Consider the following 20,810-nt stretch of genomic DNA (forward strand, 5'->3'; position numbering starts at 1 on the left):
CAGAGGCGCCTAGGATACGCGGCGCCGTCGTTTCGTCGCAGCAGTGTGTCATCAACTTCTGCAGCAGCCAGGACATGAGTTTCTCCGTGACGTGAGCACACCAGAGGACATATTTGCCTGATATAATCTGCCAGATACGACCCGAGATGCGATCGGCCGCAACCAGTACCGTGTTGGCAAAGAAGCAGATCCTCACATATCATACCGTTATCGCGCGCACGATAGAGATGTTGTGGGGTTGCGTTACATTTCCAATAACAAAGATCCTCTCCCCCGATGGTACAGAGGCATCATGCCACCAGATTGAGATCTGCTAAAACGTTCATGACGGATTAAGTATTGCAAGAACGACAGCGATATGCTGGGCCTTGCCTCAAATAGCCACATGGGAGACAGAATACAGCGACTCACTGGAGGATCTTGCACTTGAGAGTGGTATATAATCTTGTGCATGGCATTTTTGCGTAGGAGCAAACTCCGTGTTCTTGTTCACCGTTCGCGTTGCAAGATGTCATACTTCATGTGTACGTAGTCATTGCAGGCACACGTAGTCAGAAGCGCATACGCTCACTTTGTCCGCGTAGCCAACGCCGACGTTCTGACTCGTACCCTGTGGTCCCCACTTCTAACTGAGCGGCTGCCAGCTATCACTCCGCCGTCGGTATTCGCCGATTGGCAACGCGTCCCCCACGACTACGATGGGCTGTGCTCCTGGATGTTAGTCAACAGAACAGACGAGGGCGTGAGGGCGACGCACCCGTATGTGCTTCTATACTCTCCAACGGTATGCCCTGTGAAAGGGGAGGACGTTCGCGTTGTGTTGCGGTTCCATGGGGTGGTAGAGTCGCTGAATATTTCGCCTACGGGCAATTATAACGGGTGAGTCAGAAAGTATAGTGGCAACGTAAACGCGCTGAATGGAATCAGCCGCAAGGAAGCGGCGCCGAGAGCGGTCCAGTTCCTATCACTCACCGGCTCTTCGTGGAACCTGCCGTTCGACGACCAGCGCCGCTCTCTGGAGAATATCCGCGCGTACGTCGGGACGGTGCTCAACTGTACGGTCGAAGACACAACTCGTCGCCCGGGCACCATATACTTCCAGCGCCTGGTGTTCACGAAGGTTCGTCACGCTGTCGCGTTATCGCGTTACCGGTGGACACTGATGTGATACGTTATACAGGTTCGGAGAGACGCACCTTCGGCAGTTAAGTCGGCGCTGGTGTATGGAGACGACCCGCACGGGTGGGCTTCCGCTATACAGAACGACTGGGTGGTAGGTCACAAGATCTTCACCGCCCTATACGACGAGCAAGGCAAGCCCACGAAGAAGCCCTACACGATTATACGAGTGGGTGACTTCGTCGAGGTTAGCGCTTCTGTCGACATCATCAAATATCGCAAGCGCAGCGGATGGGCCACAGAAGCTCGGCTGAGCGTTCAACAAGTCATACGCGTAGCTGATAAGGCGACGGTAGAGGTGAGTAGCATACCAAATAAAACCCGCGCGACGCACCATGCTTACAAATACCACCTAGATGGCGCACCCGCCCCCCCCGAGCAACCGAGTCGTCACGGATCAGCAGGCAGCGGCTCACATTTTCGCTTTAGTGGGCACGGCCTCCGTACAGCAAGACGATCCGAATGCGATGCAGACGTAGAGGGTCGTGGGAGTAGCATTTGACTTTCGCGTATAGACTAGAACGCGAAAAACAATTAGTCTTTAATATAGGCGGCACAGGTTGGACTAACGTTTGTGATTATCGCGAGACCGTCGTGTTCGCCAAAGCTTTCATAGTCGACCTATCGAAAGGCAATCAGGTATTACAACAACGATAGGCTCAGCGAATAAATGGCTCGAAACTGCGCATACCAGGTATAGTACGCCCACGTCACGCACTCGCCAAAAAGTACACAACATGGGACAGCTGACGTCCGCGCGCGTGACATAGGTCAGCATCTGCTAAGGACGACTCCCTGGCACAATTACGACCGGTGGATATACCATCGTGATACCAAACCTGGCCCTCTAAATCGACAAACCTGCAGGTAAAATGGTCAGCTCCCCAATAGATAAGACCTCGCACCGACCACTTACACAACCGTCCGTTCACGTTTAGCATAAGCTCGCGGTCAATGTCCAGGTGCATCGGATGCCCTTGAGGATATAGTTCTGCACACACTATAGGTGGAACCTTGTCAGTCACCAGGGATACAGAAGTATCCATCGCGCACCGTGTACACGTGTTGTCCGACCCTCCACACAGCACACCGGCTACCCGAGCAGACAGAGTCCTGTTGTCATCGCGAACGTCTCGCAGATCATACCGTACGTCTATGTACACCAAACCGGTGGACAGAGTTTGTCGCGCTTCATTGGCTCCAATAACGATATTCGTGCAATAGCGACACCTCCGCACGCGGTATCCATATCCTCCGGGTCGTCTTACTAGATGTTCTATAACATCCGAGACCGCAGCCAGAGTCGCGCCACGACGAGGAAACCGAGCAGCGTCCGCGGCAGAGAAGAAATCTCGGAGCACGTCACGCTGCATCTCCATTTCCGATGGATGTTCGTTGATTGACCTAAAGCACCGGACGGCTTCGTCGAACGAGGACGAGACGTTTGAAACCCGCAACGCAAACTCGACGCTGTTCTCCGAATACAAGTTCCATAAGATAGTGAGGATGCTGTCGTACGCGCAACTGTAATCCGCACTGTCCCACACGAAACCCGACGGTTGGACCCGACCGGCGTGGCGAATCCCGCCAGTGACGTTACGGTCTACTCGTCGCGCTACACGCTTACTCGGGCGACTTGTATCCCATATAGTCTCCTGTACGGAGGCTTCAGCCTTGCGTTTCATGGCTGACGTCTTCCCTCTACGTTTGGATCCACGTGACAGCATCTGCCACGGTTCTGGTTTCTCTACATGCTGATCTGTCTTGTATGACCGCCAGTCGAGCGCAGGATGAATATGAGGTGGACAATAAGCACTGGACATCACTCGAAGAAACGTGCTCACAGCTTCCGACCTGTATCCTCGACTCACTGACGCAGGGAGCTTGTCCTCGTAAGCGAGCCGCGTGATATCGTCGAGTATCTCGAAGTCGACGAACTCCCGCCTCAATGGAGGCGACAGACCGCCGACCATTTTCCGCTCATCGAATTCACCCAGGATTACAGTACCTTCTAGGGATGCGCTACGCGAAAGGCATGTATACAAAGCTTGACAAGTCCGACAGAACTCGAGGTGTACTGGATTAAAAGAACGCGTGAGACCTTGGGATGCAAAATCTGACATAGCAAAATTAGGAAGCACCATCACCTGTTCCCTGTCTATATGAACGTGCTTTGTTGAGTAAGGAAGGACGCATTTAACACGCGCCTTCGTACGCGGTATTGGAACGACATTGGGTGGCAGGCCTTCGACGTGTACCTCTTTAGGAGGGTTCAGCAACTTCACAAAAAGCACTTCTAGCACATTAAAGCCGTTAGCGTCTGTCGTCGCGGTCCAGTCGTAAACTATACCCTGCGCACCGTTTGTTGCACACAACTCTGTCGCCTCATTATTTTTGAGCAATACTGGCATACCCTTTGCGAGCTTTAATGTCCCCGCGTGATGCTCAGTCATACAGGGAGAGATATCCCAAAGTACCTGCTGTATTTCGCGATGAATAGTGTTACTAGATCGAACCGGATCCAAAGACATCCCGGTCTCTCGTTGTTGGCTACGCACAGATTGAGTAGCGCGTTCAATCGCCCATGAGTCTACCGAGCGAAATTCCATTAGCGACTGCCCACTGCGCGCAGCAAACACCATGGAGCCTACCTCGTTTATTGCATCCCGATGAGAGTTTCGTGCCGTGATTACTGAAGCGTAGTGCAGTCGTTCGAGGTCAAGACCAGCGGGTTGAGCTGCAGAAGAGAAGACGCCCACGACACGTGTTCGAAAGAGCGCTAAGTCTTCGCTCGTGCAAGCTTTGACGCGCAGGTTATTCAACGCGCGCCTAAACATTTTGTCCGCATCTGACATACCTCGCTGCCTCATGTTCTGTCTAAGTAACACAACGGTCGTGAACTGCCTCCAAATAGCCTGACCTATAGCATTCATCTGACCTTTCATTGTTTGGGACGAAGACCACCTCTCGACTCGGTCGCTATACAAGGGCAACTGCCCTACTCCTGGCGGGGGTAGCTGGCCGAAGTCGCCGGCAACGATGATATGACAGCCACCAAACGGTAAAGTAGGCCGATTCAGCGCAGCCGCAAGCTGGGCACTAACTACGTAAAATGCTGCGCAGGATACCATTGAGATCTCGTCGAGAAATACGACATCCACACCTTCCAGGTTCCCCCGTAAGCGAGATAGCTTGTTCTGGTCCAGATCTATGGAAGACTCTGCATCGCGTCCAATACACAATGCTGAGTGATAGGTGCTTCCGTCAACATTACACGCTGACGAACCCGTAGGCGCAAGTATCAGCAGTCTGCTTAACTCGCCGCGACGGTGCATAAACGCGGTCAGTGCTCGCAACACTTGAGATTTACCTGTACCCGCCATCCCTCCCAGATACATCCGCAACTGGATTGCACTCCTATGAAGGACCGCTTTTGCGATAATCATGAAAGCCCTTTCCTGCTCAACGTTCAGCGAGTACGCCGCGACTGTCTCCGCTAACATCGCTGTACTGCTATCTTGTAAAGGTGCGTCTATATTGATCCCCTTCAAATCATGCTGCGTCACTACAGAAACCATGTCCACATGTGACATACTCCCAACGCTCGCAAGCCGCTCGTCAGTCGTTGCCAAATCATTGTCGGTATAACATCTACGCGCACGCCGTTCCTCTATTACCGCTTCTTTCGCGCGCGTAACGCGCTCTTTCCAAATCTCGCTCCTCAATTCGCTGACTAAAACTCGATCTTCTACAGGAACATTTACAACTTGCGGAAGGGGCTTTGTGTACCCGCAAGAATTAAGCAGTACCTTCATATATTCCATCTCTGCCTTTTTCCGACTGCTTTCAGGGTTCACATCGGCATCTCCGCATTCAAGCAACTCTAGAATATCGTGCTCCGTATCGTTCAGCTCGACACCATCCGGCATTTGCTGCTCGACGCCGTCACCACCGCGACCGGCAAAAACCGGAACGTCCCCGCTCGAGGCTCGGCGCTGCGATGCGTAATCATCCCTGGCATCAGCACACTCGTAAAGTACGTTCATATTCTTCATGACCGTGACATGTTGACCATCAAAACCTGCACAATCAAATGCTTCCGCCCAAGAAGTGCACCCACGGAGTAAGTCAGAACCTTTACGCCAACCCCGCGGAAAGAACAAGGCAAGCATAGTGGCACAATACAGCTCGCGATCACCACGATCTCGTCTCGGGAGCACGCCCCCTGTAAAATTAATCACGTATCTGAAACTATCGGGCTTCCGACGCACGCCGTGAGTACGATATAATGGATGTTTTGATTGAAATGCATACACCGTGGACTCGTCATACGGTATGCGGCCCATGTCCTCATCCAAACCGTCATCGGTTTCCTCATCATCGGACGACTGTGCATCATTTTCCACATTATCTTTCTTCCGTTTCCGCACGACATCTGTGCACCTCAGGTATTCATAAACGCTCATGTGCTCAAATTCTGCAGGTCGAAAGATGTAGTCGTTCACTTTGCTCAAGCCAACCACCCGTTTTTCCGTCACGGTCATCAACAGCTTGTCATCACTTCCATCCGGGTTTACAAGGACATTGTGCTCGGAATCTACCATAGCGCGTTTCAGGTACGTGTACCAATACAACACTTTGAACTCACGGTTCGTGTAGTGGTCCGGATTGCCCAGGAGATAGCTACACGCGGCGGGACCTCCAATCTCGCGCCGCGCGCTCAAGAGGTTCACAACCTTTGTGATAACCCGTCTCGCTACCTCTTCACTCGAGGCCGAACGCTCTTCGATGTCGGTGCGTCGTTCTAATACCGCTTTAACCGCTTCAAACACAGAGTATGTTTTAAGAGGAGATTTAGTGATGTAATCGGTCACATACGCTACCACCGCTCTAACTTGCGTCCCAGATAGCAAGCAAGTTACGTCCGTGTTACAGCGCAACACATAAGACAATACAACATTGTAAGTATTGATCCATGCGTCCTGTTTTTTGAAACTAATTGCACCCGTAGCAGGGTCAACAGATGTTTCATCTCGCAGCTCCCGAGGAAAACGCGCCTTGCAATAAGGCGGGTCGCCTCGCAAACACCCCTTACGATGTCGGGGATCATGTCTATTCGACAAGTACACGATCTCATCGCTCTCCTCACAAACTTCGCGATACCATGCTTCGTCGGTGACTGCTGCGTCTCCTCCGTCCACGTTCCCTGGTAAGGTAGTGCATGGATCGCGAAAACTGCCTTCGACGGCTTCTCTTTCCATTCCGCCAAACACATCACCGGAGGCGCGTGCATCATCGCTTCGCCTGTCTGCTATACGCTTACCTATTACCGAATCTGTGGACAGCGAGTACTGACCTTGATGACAACTCTCTAACCACGACGTGAGCCTTCCGCGAAAGTCAGCATCCGCGAGAACACGCTCTCGAATTTCTTGGGGACTGAGACTATTCTCAATCCAAATCAGCGCATGTAGATGCAAGGTGAGCCGACCCTGTTCCTCGACTGTCCCGTAATACGATGAAGTCTTACCAAACAAACCGGGCCTGTCGCGATCATCCCCCACCCGCAAAACCTGTTTAACAAATGTTCGCACCATCAAATCAAAAAAACGCGCACACGCTACCGGGTTAGAAGCGATTGCTCTCAGACGACTGCCAGCGCTCGGTAAGTCCGGTGCACTATCTGTTAAATCTATAGGCTCTCCGCAGTAATACAAACACACAGGATGTTTGAAGTCTACCGGAGCGAATGTTACGAAGAAGGTGGGTACGCCATACTCCACGATCAACGACTTTATTTCGCTCCTCTGATATTTTCTTCTTGTCAGCGAGCCCGGAACACGTCCGCCTACATAGTCAACAAGACTCAGCAGCTCTAGGCACTGCTTCTCTTCCGACGTATACACCTCTTGTCTGATACCATTCCTTCCGTTTTCGATCAAGCGGTCAAGAGTGCTCTTATCTACGCTTAAAATCTTGGCAGCAGCACTTTTGAAGTTAGATCTTTCCGTCAGCAAATAACCTCCTGTGGTACTTGCCCGAATCTGCTCCTGGTTGTATGCAATGAAAGGAAAGTACCTATCCGTTTGAAATCGGCGGTCACTAAACATCAACCGCGCTCGTATCTGCTTTACTCTCTCCACAGCATATTTCATTCTCGAATTTCCCAGCCCGCCTAGACCGTACGGAAACAGCCACGGAAACAGCCTCGGAAACAACTGAGGATTGTTGTACATGGACGACGGCTTCGCCGCATGCCCGTAGGCCAACACTCCGCCCCCGGACTCAAAATGTTTTAGTGCGGCTGCAACCTTTTGATCTCTACTCATCTCTACGTACTCCGTTTCAGTCAAACCTTGCACGGTAAACGAGCACTCTCCCTCAACCAAACCCTCGTTATCCCGACCACCGTATCCTGGTTGCGATTCGGAAGGCAAATCGCCTTCACCTGCGCGGTATACAACGCATACAGGCGGTTCATCATCTGTATACCGCGCGAGGTTCTCGTACGAGACTGACACTTCCGCGTAGTCGCAATGGTTTAAGATCAACCACCTCAAGGCATTGAGAACCACGCTCCGCCTTACGATAAACGGCGTGCGCTTCAAGTCCGCAGGCATCGGCTTGCAAGGTCCCACAAATATTATTGCCAAAAACTCCGCCAGTTCATCGGGGGACGGCGGAAGGATGTCGTACATTTTACCCACCGGCTGCGCATACACCACAGCGTTAGCAGTCATCTTGTACTGACCCTTTGTCACCTTTGCTACGCAGACATTATGCCTTTCCACCGCGACCAGCAGCTTTTCGATGAAATTCAAACGCCTTAATTCCTCAGGCACGTCGCCTACCCACAGGCCGTTAGCCAAGGACAGCCTCGGTAACCGCCCATTTTGCAGCGCGGCCAAACAGTCTTCGCATACACATAGATATCCGTTCGCGTCAACCCCACCGTGAAGTATAGGACCTGCCATCTCTGCAACAGGATCTTGCACCGACCTCCGTTCTTTTCGACTCACCCCGCAACCAGGACGCAGAAGAGGACTTAAATCGATCTCGGTAGGACGAGCCCTATGTAAAACAGACTCCGGCGTTAACAACCCACATACATTACAGGGCTTCTCGTATACCTCCCGAGCACTGGTCGCTTGACTCCAGTCGTGCACGATACCTCTCAAATCCCGCACAGTAACCGGCCTTGGGGGAAACTCGCTATCCGTTGATCCTGCTCGTAACACATCGTCAGGTCGTCGTACCGAGAACACGCACAGAGAACCGGAGCAAGGTAAGCCTTCGCAGACGTGAGCAGAGACCGCACTCACCACTATTTTCATGTCTACATCGTCTTTCAGCACGATTCCGTGAGACCGCAGACACACCAAAAACACAGACTTTGGGAGTTCGATCATCAGATCTCGAAGCGGAATTCGAAACACGAGCACGCACGCAGCACCGCTATGCCTGGCCTTCAAGTCGTTGTATTCAACTGATGCTGGTACCACACTCCGGAAATCCACTCGTTCAGCGCTCTGTAAGCAGTCCGGTTCTCCGTAAATGCACTTGTACCATGCTAACCACTTCGCACTCACAACAGTGTCTCCTACCGTAATACTTGACATGGAAGCGGGTCGAACAGGCATAACAAACCAGCTGAACACTTCGGAACAGTACGTATCACACACGTGCGAGCGTAAAATCTGTTTTAACCCAGCCACATTTCTATGCCCGCGCGCGACTACTATACGATGGCTTTTAGCGAGCGCCACCAGATGCTGGAAAGGCAGCACATTACTCAGAAAATCGACAGGTAACGCCACAATCACGCGAGCGCCATGCTCACCTGCTGACCCTTCCGGACCAGACACGAAACCCCCAAATTCCAAAGATTGCTCCGCACTCAAGCGCGAGAGAGAACCCGCTACAACACGGTAACGAAGCAGGTCGCCAACGCGAACCTGCGGCGATCGACGCCCCGATCCTCCACCTTTCAAAGTGGGACCCAAACCGACGACAGGCTCAACGCCCACGCGGGACAAAAGCCTCCTCGTCCACACATACAACACCGCAATCATCCATACCACCGCCACAACGGCAGCTCCATTCAAAATGCGCATCCGCCCACAGAGCGTAGCCCCGCCATCGAGCATGTAAACATCCAGCCCACAATCCATTGGTTTCGCTAGTCGAGCTTATCAGATACGCAGCTTTGAGTAAACGCAATACCCAAGCGAAGAGGTAACGCCTCCACGACGTCATCAGCTCAGGCCTATATAAACCCCTTCCCATAAACTGTACAGTTCTTCGGATTTATCCGAGCCGCGATATCGGTGTATTTCCATATTAAGCACTGCCATCAATCGGTGTAGCGTACCTATAACGTAATCACCCTACGGACGTTCAAGATGATAACCGATTCCCTAAAGTGGAATCGGAATTAAGAATGAAGTATTCATCAACGGGGACTAATAGTATCTTACGACGCCCTTCTAAACTTATATCATCCGCGGATGCGACGAACTCCGAGTCGCATACTACCGGAGTTCTTCACCCTGCTCCTGACAAGCCCGCTGGGAGCAACACTGGCCGAGGGCGTAGATCGTGGCGCGAGGCAGTAATCCGACTTGCCAGTCATGGTTGGGAGGCCCAGGAGATGGTGTTCAACGAAGGCGGCATCGGATGCACAGGCCCCTAGTGTTCTCCCGCGATCGGCGCCCGGAAGGACGCCTTGCGCACATTGTCCTCGGAGTAGGGCTGCACAGGTTGTTGGTCTTCGATCGAACGTAACTTCATAGATGGGCTACGGATAAACTTTGACTGCAGAGAGCGGGGCTAGTAGGGTTGGGTTCTGTCGCACTGGCAGCACACGCACACTCCGCGCACGCTCCGCGTGCACCTTGCGCCTCGAACATGCGGCTTAAGGTTATAGAAATCACGAAAATGCACTCATGTGAGCTCCAAATCAACTGTCAGGGCACTGCGCTGCGATGAGTGCTTCTGATAGGGCGCACCTCAGCGTATTGCTGTGAGAGCCACACAGTTTGCGGATGTAATGGCTACTCCGCCGAATCGGGCTGTATGGGCCGACCGCTAGACACAGTGCTGAAGCCACCTAATCTGTACGACTGCGTAAGTGAGCATTGTAACTTCGGAAAGCAGCGCTTGCCTGGACTCGGACAAGACACGTCAGAAGGACTTCGGATCGGAGGTCAACGTCACAGTCCTCATTCCGAGCGGCCTTCGGGCATGTGTGCCAGTCGAGACGCAACAGCGACTATTGCAGTTATGGTGAGTGTCTACACTTCAGGAAATGCATGTAGACTCAGTACACGAGTGCAGCTGAACCGTTGGGTGGGTGCCGGATGAGCGTCGAACGAGAAACCGTCGGCCTTCCCGATTGGGATCCAGGTAAATGTACCGGCAACTCCCCGCAACTGCAAGCTGAACAAGCCCTGAGTCGAGGCGTTAAATTCGAGTAACGCCAACTCATTGTATTTGTGTACGAGAAAAGACCCCTTTGTTTGAAGTGGTGGTATTGCGGAGACATGAAGAGGAACCTTGATTGATATGTACGTTGTACGACGTGCAGCGGATGCGAACGATGTATCAGAGCGAGGCCTATGGCCGACGTGGACGGAAGCGGATGAATGGGATGCGATGCGGCACAGCGCATTGTGGGTATGAGGGTATCGTAGCGCCGCGCGAGGAACGGAATATAGCCATGTACAGTGCAAATAAAGTGGTCGCCGATGCCAGAAGTTCCAAAGAAGCCTCAGGCTGCGGCGAATGGAAGGACCGCGCTAGCCGGAACATTAAAAGCAGGTCCAGCAGCTATTAATCACAGTCCGAGCTGTACGGCGGTCCGACAGGGCAAAAGGCGGTATCTAGATATATGAGGGGCGGGACGACATGAACCAGATGCGCACAGGCCAGTAAAGCGGAGACGGATGACAGGGCCTAAAAGCCAGAAGCACGGCGCGGCGCCTGAGAGCGAGAGGATGGCGGAGGGTGCCGGGAGGGAGAAAGCACATGCAGCCCGGGCAGTTGCGCGAGCTCGTCATGCTCGGGCGTACGCGGGTCCTCGTACGCGGACTCGTCCAGCCCAAACACCTCCGGGGGGAATTGCAAACCCTGGAGCTCCTCCGGAACTGCCGTGACGAAACAGGCAAGTAGCGTCAGCGTGCGGAACAGGTGTCCGTGGGATGCAAATACAACACTTACCCGATATACTCGACTGGGTCGCCTCGGCGGATAAGAAGAGGCCCCCGCGCTGGCCGCGCGTGACCTGCGTCGAGGAGTGCGATCGCGGGCGGCCCCAGTTGCGCGGGAGCTCCAGGGCCGCCGCGTGGTCCGGGGTGAGCGGGGGCATCTCCTCACCATCTGCATCTGATGCTCAGCATAAGTGGGGGTGCGGCGGGCGTGCTGCAGCGATGCACTCACCCAGGGACGGCATCTCTGGGGAAAATTCCCCGATCATAAACCCGAGGTATGGAGACGACTCCGAGGCCGTGCTGAGGGGTACACTCGCCCCGCGGTGCGAGCCTGGGGTGCGCGGGGCTGGCGATGGAGACGCATGGGTCCATGGCGAATTGTCCGCGGGAGAAGCATAGGGCAAGTCATAGGAAGGCAGTCGGTGATGGCAGGTCGAGGCCCCGGAGCCAGAGGAGGGCGTGCGGAAGGGTGAAGTCGTGCCGTATGGAGAGTACTGACCAGGAGTGCTAGGTGCCATCTGAGGAGTCCCACGATAGTCAGACGTAGCTGGAAGCGAGCCGTCGCGCAGTCTTGCGGGGAGAGAGCTGGGGCCCGCAGCGTTGTTGTCTAAGGCGTTGATTATGTCGGCTGCCACGGCGGTGCTTGACCGGCTCCGTAGGAAGCGCCCACCCGCCGCTTGTGTGGTTGAGACGGCGGCGGCCGGGGTGCTCAGCGTGGGACGGTGTGCTGCGATTGAAGGGCGGCGTCGCTTAGAGGGTCCGCCCGCGACACCGTCGCCTGTCCAAAGATGGTCTTCTGGGGCGGTCGGGCTTGCGGAAGGTGCATTAAGACTTGAGCGTTTGGAGCCCCCAGCTCGCTTGGCGACCTCACGCTGATCGTCGTGTGCGCGGTCGCCGGGCGCAATTGACGATGGTGGTGCGGGCGCAGGCGACTCAGCGTGCGCAGGGGTGCTGAGACGAAACTGCGCTTGATGGGTAGGCGACGGGGCCGGGGTTACTTGGAATGTGCTATTGAAGGTTTGCTGTGGCCCGGGTCCCTCTGGTGGTCGTCCAAAGAGACGGCGCGCCTGTGGAGACGAAGCGGTGTCGGCGACTCGGAGCTGTCCTATGGTGTTTCAGGACACTTACCGGTCTCGTCTTCTTGGTCATCTCTACTGCGTGTATGGTGTATGTAACTAAGCCTGCGCTGGTAGCGAGCAACGGTGTTGCAGCTGTAGGTGGATGGTGGTGGTGGGGGCTGTCAAGGTCTGGACGACCTGCCTTTTGTATGCACTGGAAAAGCCGCATACGCGTATGACGAGCATCGCCCAGGGCTGTCCCCCATGGATGAATGCCGGGTTCTTTCGACGTCCGTTCTACGCGGTATTCCACGGCCCTCCCCCCACCTCCGATCCAGCGTGCTAGATTACCGCTTGACAATGACAGGCGTGCGGTGCTCCTGACGCAAACGGCAGGCGCATCGGGAGGACGGGAACATTGAACGGCCGCGTGCGCAGAGGACAGCCCGGTCGCCCGGGAAGAGAACATGTCGTGGTGGGCGACCGGACCAAGTTGTAGACATGTTAGGCAAGTGGGCGCGCCGCGCGCCGAGAGCCGTCAACGCACAGCCATCAACCGTATGCGTGGCGCACTCGGCTATTCGCCTAGGAACGTCGACAGATATGGCAAGTAACCCAACGCGGGACATCCCGCCAGCAATACAATGGCCAGTGGTCGCGGTGGAGTCATCCAAGAGCTCTAGACCGACCCGAGTGTCCGACTGTCTTCGAACACCGCGAGGTTAACATCATGCAGGTTTGCCGATAGAGGTACATAGCAAACCACCGTCCGCGGCGCCCATCGATCGCGCTAGCGGGGAAAGCACCGCTTCTTGTGTCATATATTCAGGGGACGCCGGAAGGGAACTTCGACCATAGGCACCACTCACCGGAACGGGGTTACGGCAGCGCTGAGGGGGGGATAGACGCACGTAGACACACGCACGCACATCAAGCAGCTGCAGCACGGTTTCGGAACGCAAGACGCAGCTGCGAACAATGTCCCATTGGATACCAGCTTGCGTCCAGCCATGAGAACGAAATCAAGGTTTCATCTGCGGCAGCAATTGCGAATTGTCCCATCACGAAAACAGAGTTCGTTCGCCAGTGTCAGTCTCAAGACCATCGGCGCAGGATAGGGGCTACCTAGGCAGGGAATGTCAACTGCAACCCGGTGCCGGCACCGGCGGCGTCAAGCGTGTGCCTGCGCCGTCGTTATGTCATACGTACGATCAGCCTGACCAGTCCGCTCAGCGTGCATGGTCTCGACAGAAGCTGCACCCCACCTAGACAATTGGCATCTTCGCCGCAGGCAAATACACGATCGTCCAGGGCTCCCACGTTGCTGTCCATCGGTTTTTGACATTTGACATGTGCATCGTGCGGCTTCTCACGCAGCTCCTGCGGTCGTAATGTTCAGTGTTCTTCATTCCGTCGGAGCGTCAGCACTGCTGGCACTGGCCGAAGGATATATCAATCACTGCGTCGGGATCATCATGGGCGGTGCTCGGACTTACAGACGACAAGGGGTATGGGACTGGGCTATCGATCATCACCAAGTAAGTTACCGAAGACACTGACGGTGGAGTAGTATGCACTGACCGGGGTATCACACAGAGAGCATCATAGATCTACTCATAGCCTAGTTTTCGCTGTTCGGTTCGGTCTTTCTCCATCTTGTGGACCTCCTCTTCTGTGTCTCTGACTGATTGATCCCATGAGACGAACAGCTCCGAGAGCGTATCGACCTGCGCGAATCAGCGTATACCTCCACAGTCAGAAAGCGAACACTCACGTTCGTGGCGTAACGGTCCATAAGCAGCGCAATGCGCCTCTCCAGGTCGGCAGCGGTTTGCAAATCCTCGTCGTGTGCCTTGAGCAGCGCCTCTAGTCGCGGCTGCAACGCCTCATAGTCGCCAAGCTTTCCCGCCCCTGTGACGCCCTTAGCCTCCAGAGCACTGATCTCGCGCAAATCCCTTTCGGCTGAGCGGATGTCCGACTCCATCTCGCCTAAGAACGCCTCGAGCTCACTGGGGGACATGTTGTCGTATGTCGGCGGGTTCATCGACAGCGTCCCGGAGAGCGCGAACTGGGGCGTCAGCAGGTGCGCGTACTGCTCATCTGCAAGGAGTTAGCGTTGGCGTATCTGAGGCGCAATTTATTTGCCCTCACATCGGTCTACGAAACGTTTCAACCCATCGCTGTTTTGGACAACACTGTCTAGCCGCCGCTGGAGGCTCTCCGCGCGCCTGGCTAGAGTATCGCCGTCCTTCAATTTCTCGACCTTTGCGCCCGCCTTTGCGGCCTGCTCCGGCGCGTCGTGCTTGGCTCCGAAAAGCAGTGTCTCGAGCCATCTCAGCCGGAGCTCCAGGGACAGCATTGGCGAGATAGAGGGCGGGGCAGCTGTCGGGGCCTTTCCTTCGTCGAGGTCGTCGAGGTCAACATCACTGAAGCTGTGGAGTGCGCCGTTGGTCGTGAGGTGCGGAGGCGGTGATGAGGGGGGCGTAGATGTCGACAGCAAGCGATGACGCTGCACATCACCAAGGAAGACGCTGCCGATGGCGGTCATATTGTCAACGACGTCAAGGACGACGGTGGGGCGGCGGCGGTGCGCGACGACGGCGAGGAGGTGACGGTCAGGACAGAAGCGCGCGACAGCCCGTGCCCCCGCGTAACGGCACGCGCGCCTGCTGCGAAGCGTTCGCGCGGTTCGGTCGCTCGTCTCTTGCTTCCGACCATTCCAGCACTCCCTTCCACAAAACATCCCCGCACCCATGTCGTATGTCTCACATAGCTCAGCGCAGCACGCAAATGCACTGACGACATATGACGCCCTGCAGCGAGTCAGAGAAACCCACAGCCGCGCCCGACACCGTTGCGCCGGCCATGTCACTCGAGGACACCATCGAACACGCCAAACGCGCCTTCGCGCTCAAGAAGTACGAGCAGTCGGTGGAGCACTACGCGTCTGCACTCGAAATAGCGTAAGTGACACGCCTACGTCGCGCGCGCGGCGCGTCCTGACCGATCGGCTGCGACACCCTGCAGCACAAAGAAGTTCGACGAGAAGGCACCGGAAATCGCAGACTTGTACTTCGCGTACGGCAAGGCGCTGCTGGAGAACGCCATTGCGCAGAGCGGTGTGCTGGGCAAGCAGGACCCGGAGGATGGCCTGGAGGACAGCAGTGGTGCGTGTCTCTGCTTGCCCGTGTGGCTCTGGGTGGCTCCCAACTGAGCCACGCGTCTTTGTGTCGCGTAGATGCCGCCAACAGTGGCGCGTTCCTCTCATTCTCTGGTGACGCGGAGGAGGAGCACCTCGGTGAAGACGTAGCCGTCGATCTCTTCGCTGACGCGCAGAAGGCGGCGGCGGAGATGGACGCCGCGGAAGAAGAGGAAGAGGAAGATGATGACGCTGAACCCGAGGACGACTTCAACGCCGCGTGGGAAGTCCTGGACCTCGCGCGTGCCATCTACGAGAAACATCAGGAGGACGCGGACGAAGTCAAGCTCAAGCTCGCGGACACGTTCATCACCCTCGGAGACGTTTCCCTCGAGACTGGTACGCCACAACGCCTCTCGTCCCTCCCGTTCATATGGTTGACTTCGCGTTTGCAGAGAAATTCGAGCAGGCCATTTCTGATTACACCGCGGGTCTCGCACTCAAAACCGACCTTCTGCCGCTCTCCTCGAGGCAGATCGCCGAAGCTCACTACAAGCTCAGCATTGTGCTCGACCTTACTTCTGGCCGCCTTGGCGACTCGATCACGCATGCTGAGCGCGCCTTGGATAGTGTTGAGGCGCGTCTCGCGGAGCTACGAGATGCTCTCAGCGGGCAGGGCCTTGTCAAGCCCGAGGTCAAAGAAGACGTCAAGGGTAAGGGCAAAGGGAAAGCAACGGGCTCCCTATCATTGGCGGACGATGCTATCGAGAAGATGACAAAGGGTCAAATGGAGGCTGAAGAGAAGGAGCTACAAGGCCTCCGGGAAGACCTCGCGTTGAAGGTCAAGTTCTGCCCATTTGATCCTGCGTGCGGTTGCTGACTCTAGTACACAGGTGGACGAGTTGAAGACATCGCCTAACGAACCCGAGGAGTCAGCACCTGCGCTAGTGGCCAAGGAACTGGACGCGGAGCTGAACGCGGAGTCAGGACCAGCCGCCCCTGCAAAGACGGAAGTGCACGACCTGACCGGCCTCGTTAAGAAGAAAAAGAAGAACCCGGAGGCGAACGGGTCGGCATCCAGTAGTGCGGCGAAGCGGAAAGCAGAAGAGGACGCCGAGGAGACGCAGTCGGAAAAGAAGGCCAAGCTCGATAAGGCGGCGTCATAATGCGCACTCCGCTGGCCTGTGTGGGGACTTTGTTCCGTGAGCTGTTATCATCTGTATCCATATTCTCTCCACCTTAGCTGTTAATACAATTGTGTCGCTTTCTTCGCCCGCGGCGTCGTTCCTGACGCTCTCAGAAGGGCACGGACGACGCCGCGAACTTTTTGTGCTTGTACTGCTTCTTCCCCTCTCCCGCGCCGAACTCACCCACCACATGTCCCTGCGCGCCCTTGCTCCTCATCATGTACTTGTACGTCACCAGACCCTCCAACCCCACAGGTCCGCGCGCGTGTATGCGCCCGGTGCTGATCCCGACCTCCGTCCCGAACCCGTACCGGAACCCGTCGGCGAAACGCGTGCTCGCATTCACGAACGTGCCCGCGGAGTCGACTCCGCGGCAGAACGTCGACGCTGCGCGCTCGTCCTCGGTCACGATGCTCTCGGTGTGGTGCGACGAGTGCGCGTTCATCCACTGGATCGCGGCGCTGAGCGAGGGGAGGGTTTTGACGGAGAGGGTGAGGCTCAGGTGCTCGGTCGCGTATGCGTCGGGGGTCGCGGGTTCGACGTGTGAGGAGAGGTTGGTGGGTGCGGAGGAGAGCGCGGAAAGGGCCGCGAGGGATGGCTCGTCGCAGAGGAGCTTGACGTCTGCCGCGAGGAGTGCCTTCGCGACCTCAGGCCAGATTGTTGAGAGGACGCTTTCGTGCAGGATAAGCGTTTCCGCCGCGTTACATGCTGCAGGGTAGTCCGTCTGCACTCGAATTAGCACAAGTTTTTTCAAGACCATTGCTGCAGCTACGGTACCTTTGAGTCTACCGCAACACGAACGGCCTTCTTCGCGTCCGCAGATGCGTCGATGTATACCGAACACAGGCCGTCGGCGTGCCCCATAACCGGTATCCGCGTGTTGTTCTGGATGTTGCTCACAAGGGCGTTGCTGCCGCGCGGGATGACGAGGTCAATGTACTTGTCGAGGCTGAGCAGCGCGGAGACCTCGGCTCGGGTCTGAATAGTCTGGATGTAGGTGGATGGAATGGCCGTCCTGGACAGCGCGGTTTGAATGGCTTGCGAAAGGAGGCGTGAGGTCTCGTTGGACTCCTTGCCACCCTTCAGGATCGCGGCGTTTCCTGACTTGATCGCGAGCGCAGCGATATTGACGACGACTTCCGGTCGTGCTTCGAATATCACCAGCAGTACGCCGATGGGACATGACACACGGTAGAGCTCGAGACCGTCGTCGAGTTCGTTCGCATACGAGACAACGCCGGTAGGATCCGGGAGCTCTGAAACGTCTATAACGCCTTGCAGCATGGAGTCCCATTTGTCGCCCTTCGTCAAGTCGAGGCGCTTGAGCAGAGATCCCGACATACGCCCCGCGTCGACCTCCTTCTGCGCGGCCTGTGGATTTCGACACGAAAATCAGCGCGTGCATTTGAAGGGTGTAGAGCGGCTAAACGAGCACCTCGAGATCAACGCGATTTGCGGCGAGGATAGCATCCTTGGCAGCGTCGAGCTCTTTGCGTATTTCTTGCAACGCTGTAACTCGCTCAGCGGGCGCTATGAGCTGCGATGCCTCGAATGCGGCTTTGGCAGCCTTCGCGATCGTCTGCGCGGGGTTTTCTTCTGCCATTACGTCTGTGTTTTTGGCTGGTAGTGAGCTATAAGAGTGCTTTCAGTCGTCCCCAGTTGTGAGTAGAGGCGCAACGTCCACTGTCGATAAGTTGTCCTGAGAGAAACGTTTGCGCGAACTTGGCGCGAACTTTCTGAAGTCGCTCGAGGAGTCAGAGTCTGAACCTAAAAGCGCATGTAATTGCGCTTACTCAAAGCATCCGGCCCGATCGCTCCGGCTGTCCTGATCGGTATGCGTGAGCGCTGAAGCTAAGACTGGTCTCGTCCTCCCAACGTCCGTTCTCTCAGCTCCCCCATACCTTCGCAAGGAACTCGATCCAAACAGCCAGGTCGGAATGTGCTGTCGTGATTGTAACATTCTGTTCTCCAACTTGACTCTTTCAACAGGCCCCGTATATGCAGTAGCTATACCTTCAGGATTAGTTCAAGTCGAAGATTGCAATGTCCGTGGCAGCTACACGCTCGGCGACTGTTGACCAGGGATCGAAGGACGACTACAGGCTGGGGCTGGCATAACTAGCGAGCTATGGGTTAGCTTAAACATCATTGATGTTTAGTTTAGCCCATAGCCCGAGTCAGGAAGCATGCCTCGGCAAAACCAGTCCTGTCCGCATCAGGGCGGGTCGTCCATGAGCGAGCTCTGTACCAGCATATCTGCGTCGTACAAGCTTGGAAACATCGTCGAGATCAGCAAGAGAAACCTGTTCGTGAGATGCACAGTATTTCCTGGTTCTGTGGAGGGCTCGGACAGGTTTGTTGGCCGTTTGTCCGTGCATGGAATCGGAACCTGATGAAGTCGAAGTACGTTGTAAGGCACTGGGGTTCGCACTATTAGTCCGTAGACGAGAGGGTTGGTGATATGTGTATATGTTATATGCTGTATGATACCAACAGGGGACCCACTCAATGTGAACCAGTCTCATACAATACACCAACAGGCCGAGTAACTCCATCCGCCAATATAAGACTACGGGCACGAGCCTTAGATACATATCGACCGCCGTCGTCTCGAATGCCATGCTAGACGATCAGCTCGTCTCCGAGGAACGCCTTCAAGAGTTTTTCCGGCATATCCCAATGTGCCTGTTCCCGAAAGAAATGTTAGTGTCTAGTCGCCCCCAGAGCGTCCGTCCTGCCACGCAGGAACACTCACAAAATGGTTCGCGCCTTTCACGCGCACAAACGAAACTTCTCTCGGCGACTTGCCCGCCTGTCTCGCCTCCGCCAGCTCCTTCTCGAGCAGGTACGAGCCCAGCACCATCTCCCAGACAGACCTGTCGCACCACGCTACCCTGACGTCGATACCGCGCCAATCGTCGGCCCCGGGCTCGCACTCGGTTCCGGGAAGGTACATCGCAGCATCCTTCAGATCACCCCACGTCCCGTGCGTCATGCAAGCTTCGATCAGCAGGCGATCACTCCCCGAAGGTTCCATCGGCGGACCGTGCACCGAGTCGGCTAAGTCGACCACAGAGAGACGCGACATAGTGCTCGAGGTGTCCGTCGCGGAGGTACGAGTTTCCAGCGCATCTGGTCCATCCTTGACCAGGTCTCCGTGCGTGTAATATCCCGCTTGCCATTGGTTGAAGCTTGCGCAGAGCTCGGCTAGGGGGATGGACAGGTCTGTGATGGGGTGGTACCAGTCCAAAGGACGCGGGTAGCCGAGCAGCACGCACGAGGGGTCTGTATGTGCGTTGTGTTAGCTGTCATGTCTCGCCAAGCGGAGGTGTCAGCCTCAAACTCCACTGACCGTACAGGACGACACGTCGGACGTATGTGTCCACCTTGACGTCGTCCACAGGGAATGAAGCGACGTTCGCCAGGAACGCGGTGATCCACACGCATGCCAGAGACCAGCCGACTAGGACGACGCCACCGGTGTTGCCCCTGGCGGCGGGGATGCGCTCGCGGCGAATGAAATCGACGAGGAGGTCGTAAACGTCGCGACCATGGTCGGCCATGACGGCGGACGTCTCCTGGGCGGCTCCAGCGGATGATGGCGAGGACCCCAGACGAGTGAGATGCGCAAGCTCTTCGGGGGAGTGTGGACGCGCTCTCGGGTAGTCCCTGCGGTTCAGCAGGACGATTCGAATATTGGACCGCTGAGCGCACGGAACAAGCTTCCTGAAGTTCCCTGAGAGGCGTTTTTAGCAGTATAGACGCAAAATACAGCCGCTCTCCTCACCTGAGTGCCACCCAAGTCCATGGATGAGGACCAACGTCGTGTAGTTATTGTTGCCTTGCGGAGCTCCAGTGTCTTTGAGCACGCATAACGCGGTAGTGCTGCACTGGTAGTGGTTTACGGGTGGGAGTTGGGAAGGCATTCTGGTGGCTAGTCAGCCGATACCTTCCCCGAGCATAGATTATATACATACCACCGCAGGCTACCGATCGCGTTAGTTCGCGAGGGGCTGACATACGTGGAGACGGTGACACT

At 55.7% G+C, this 20,810-nt stretch overlaps 12 protein-coding genes across 12 annotated transcripts; 2 read left to right on the forward strand and 10 right to left on the reverse strand.

Moving 5' to 3' along the window:
* Positions 1–508: 508 nt before the first annotated feature.
* Positions 509–1,658, forward strand: TRAVEDRAFT_47612 (uncharacterized protein; the record flags this gene model as incomplete). Its single annotated transcript, XM_008040154.1, has 5 exons — positions 509–524; positions 585–879; positions 928–1,120; positions 1,181–1,477; positions 1,536–1,658. The coding sequence occupies 5 exons, from the start codon at positions 509–511 to the stop codon at positions 1,656–1,658; spliced, it is 924 nt and encodes a 307-aa protein (XP_008038345.1).
* A 231-nt stretch (positions 1,659–1,889) lies between these two features.
* TRAVEDRAFT_124747 (uncharacterized protein) lies at positions 1,890–4,049 on the reverse strand (the record flags this gene model as incomplete). The annotated part of the gene is made up of 1 exon (XM_008040522.1): positions 1,890–4,049. One exon carries the CDS (start codon positions 4,047–4,049, stop codon positions 1,890–1,892), a length of 2,160 nt encoding a protein of 719 aa, XP_008038713.1.
* Positions 4,050–5,177: 1,128 nt separating this feature from the next.
* On the reverse strand, positions 5,178–5,924 carry TRAVEDRAFT_80199 (uncharacterized protein; the record flags this gene model as incomplete). Its single annotated transcript, XM_008040523.1, has 1 exon — positions 5,178–5,924. A coding segment is annotated over one exon (747 nt), but the record flags the coding sequence as incomplete, so codon positions are not given.
* A 63-nt stretch (positions 5,925–5,987) lies between these two features.
* Positions 5,988–6,644, reverse strand: TRAVEDRAFT_96284 (uncharacterized protein; the record flags this gene model as incomplete). The annotated part of the gene is made up of 2 exons (XM_008040524.1): positions 5,988–6,418; positions 6,458–6,644. Coding segments are annotated over 2 exons (618 nt in total), but the record flags the coding sequence as incomplete, so codon positions are not given.
* Positions 6,645–6,677: 33 nt separating this feature from the next.
* On the reverse strand, positions 6,678–7,289 carry TRAVEDRAFT_79820 (uncharacterized protein; the record flags this gene model as incomplete). The annotated part of the gene is made up of 1 exon (XM_008040525.1): positions 6,678–7,289. A coding segment is annotated over one exon (612 nt), but the record flags the coding sequence as incomplete, so codon positions are not given.
* A 216-nt stretch (positions 7,290–7,505) lies between these two features.
* Positions 7,506–8,387, reverse strand: TRAVEDRAFT_93495 (uncharacterized protein; the record flags this gene model as incomplete). Its single annotated transcript, XM_008040526.1, has 1 exon — positions 7,506–8,387. A coding segment is annotated over one exon (882 nt), but the record flags the coding sequence as incomplete, so codon positions are not given.
* Positions 8,388–11,133: 2,746 nt separating this feature from the next.
* Positions 11,134–12,536, reverse strand: TRAVEDRAFT_47613 (uncharacterized protein; the record flags this gene model as incomplete). Its single annotated transcript, XM_008040155.1, has 4 exons — positions 11,134–11,324; positions 11,398–11,562; positions 11,617–12,454; positions 12,516–12,536. The coding sequence occupies 4 exons, from the start codon at positions 12,534–12,536 to the stop codon at positions 11,134–11,136; spliced, it is 1,215 nt and encodes a 404-aa protein (XP_008038346.1).
* A 256-nt stretch (positions 12,537–12,792) lies between these two features.
* TRAVEDRAFT_37380 (uncharacterized protein) lies at positions 12,793–12,948 on the reverse strand (the record flags this gene model as incomplete). The annotated part of the gene is made up of 1 exon (XM_008040058.1): positions 12,793–12,948. The coding sequence occupies one exon, from the start codon at positions 12,946–12,948 to the stop codon at positions 12,793–12,795; it is 156 nt and encodes a 51-aa protein (XP_008038249.1).
* A 719-nt stretch (positions 12,949–13,667) lies between these two features.
* TRAVEDRAFT_167980 (uncharacterized protein) lies at positions 13,668–15,021 on the reverse strand. The gene is made up of 5 exons (XM_008040527.1): positions 14,597–15,021; positions 14,220–14,545; positions 14,027–14,172; positions 13,942–13,966; positions 13,668–13,881 (listed from the first exon to the last, which is right to left on the reverse strand). Exons 1-3 carry the CDS (start codon positions 14,991–14,993, stop codon positions 14,056–14,058), a joined length of 840 nt encoding a protein of 279 aa, XP_008038718.1. The 5' UTR covers positions 14,994–15,021; the 3' UTR covers positions 13,668–13,881; positions 13,942–13,966; positions 14,027–14,055.
* A 289-nt stretch (positions 15,022–15,310) lies between these two features.
* TRAVEDRAFT_124499 (uncharacterized protein) lies at positions 15,311–16,750 on the forward strand (the record flags this gene model as incomplete). The annotated part of the gene is made up of 5 exons (XM_008040528.1): positions 15,311–15,408; positions 15,473–15,618; positions 15,684–15,983; positions 16,040–16,425; positions 16,478–16,750. The coding sequence occupies 5 exons, from the start codon at positions 15,311–15,313 to the stop codon at positions 16,748–16,750; spliced, it is 1,203 nt and encodes a 400-aa protein (XP_008038719.1).
* Positions 16,751–16,794: 44 nt separating this feature from the next.
* Positions 16,795–18,465, reverse strand: TRAVEDRAFT_167987 (gamma-glutamyl phosphate reductase). The gene is made up of 3 exons (XM_008040529.1): positions 18,207–18,465; positions 17,549–18,142; positions 16,795–17,495 (listed from the first exon to the last, which is right to left on the reverse strand). The coding sequence occupies exons 1-3, from the start codon at positions 18,372–18,374 to the stop codon at positions 16,881–16,883; spliced, it is 1,377 nt and encodes a 458-aa protein (XP_008038720.1). The 5' UTR covers positions 18,375–18,465; the 3' UTR covers positions 16,795–16,880.
* A 928-nt stretch (positions 18,466–19,393) lies between these two features.
* Positions 19,394–20,697, reverse strand: TRAVEDRAFT_47617 (uncharacterized protein; the record flags this gene model as incomplete). The annotated part of the gene is made up of 4 exons (XM_008040156.1): positions 19,394–19,456; positions 19,527–20,056; positions 20,124–20,507; positions 20,559–20,697. 4 exons carry the CDS (start codon positions 20,695–20,697, stop codon positions 19,394–19,396), a joined length of 1,116 nt encoding a protein of 371 aa, XP_008038347.1.
* Positions 20,698–20,810: the final 113 nt, after the last annotated feature.

Source organism: Trametes versicolor (genome assembly GCF_000271585.1).
Source record: "Trametes versicolor FP-101664 SS1 unplaced genomic scaffold TRAVEscaffold_6, whole genome shotgun sequence".
Lineage (NCBI taxonomy): Eukaryota > Fungi > Basidiomycota > Agaricomycetes > Polyporales > Polyporaceae > Trametes > Trametes versicolor.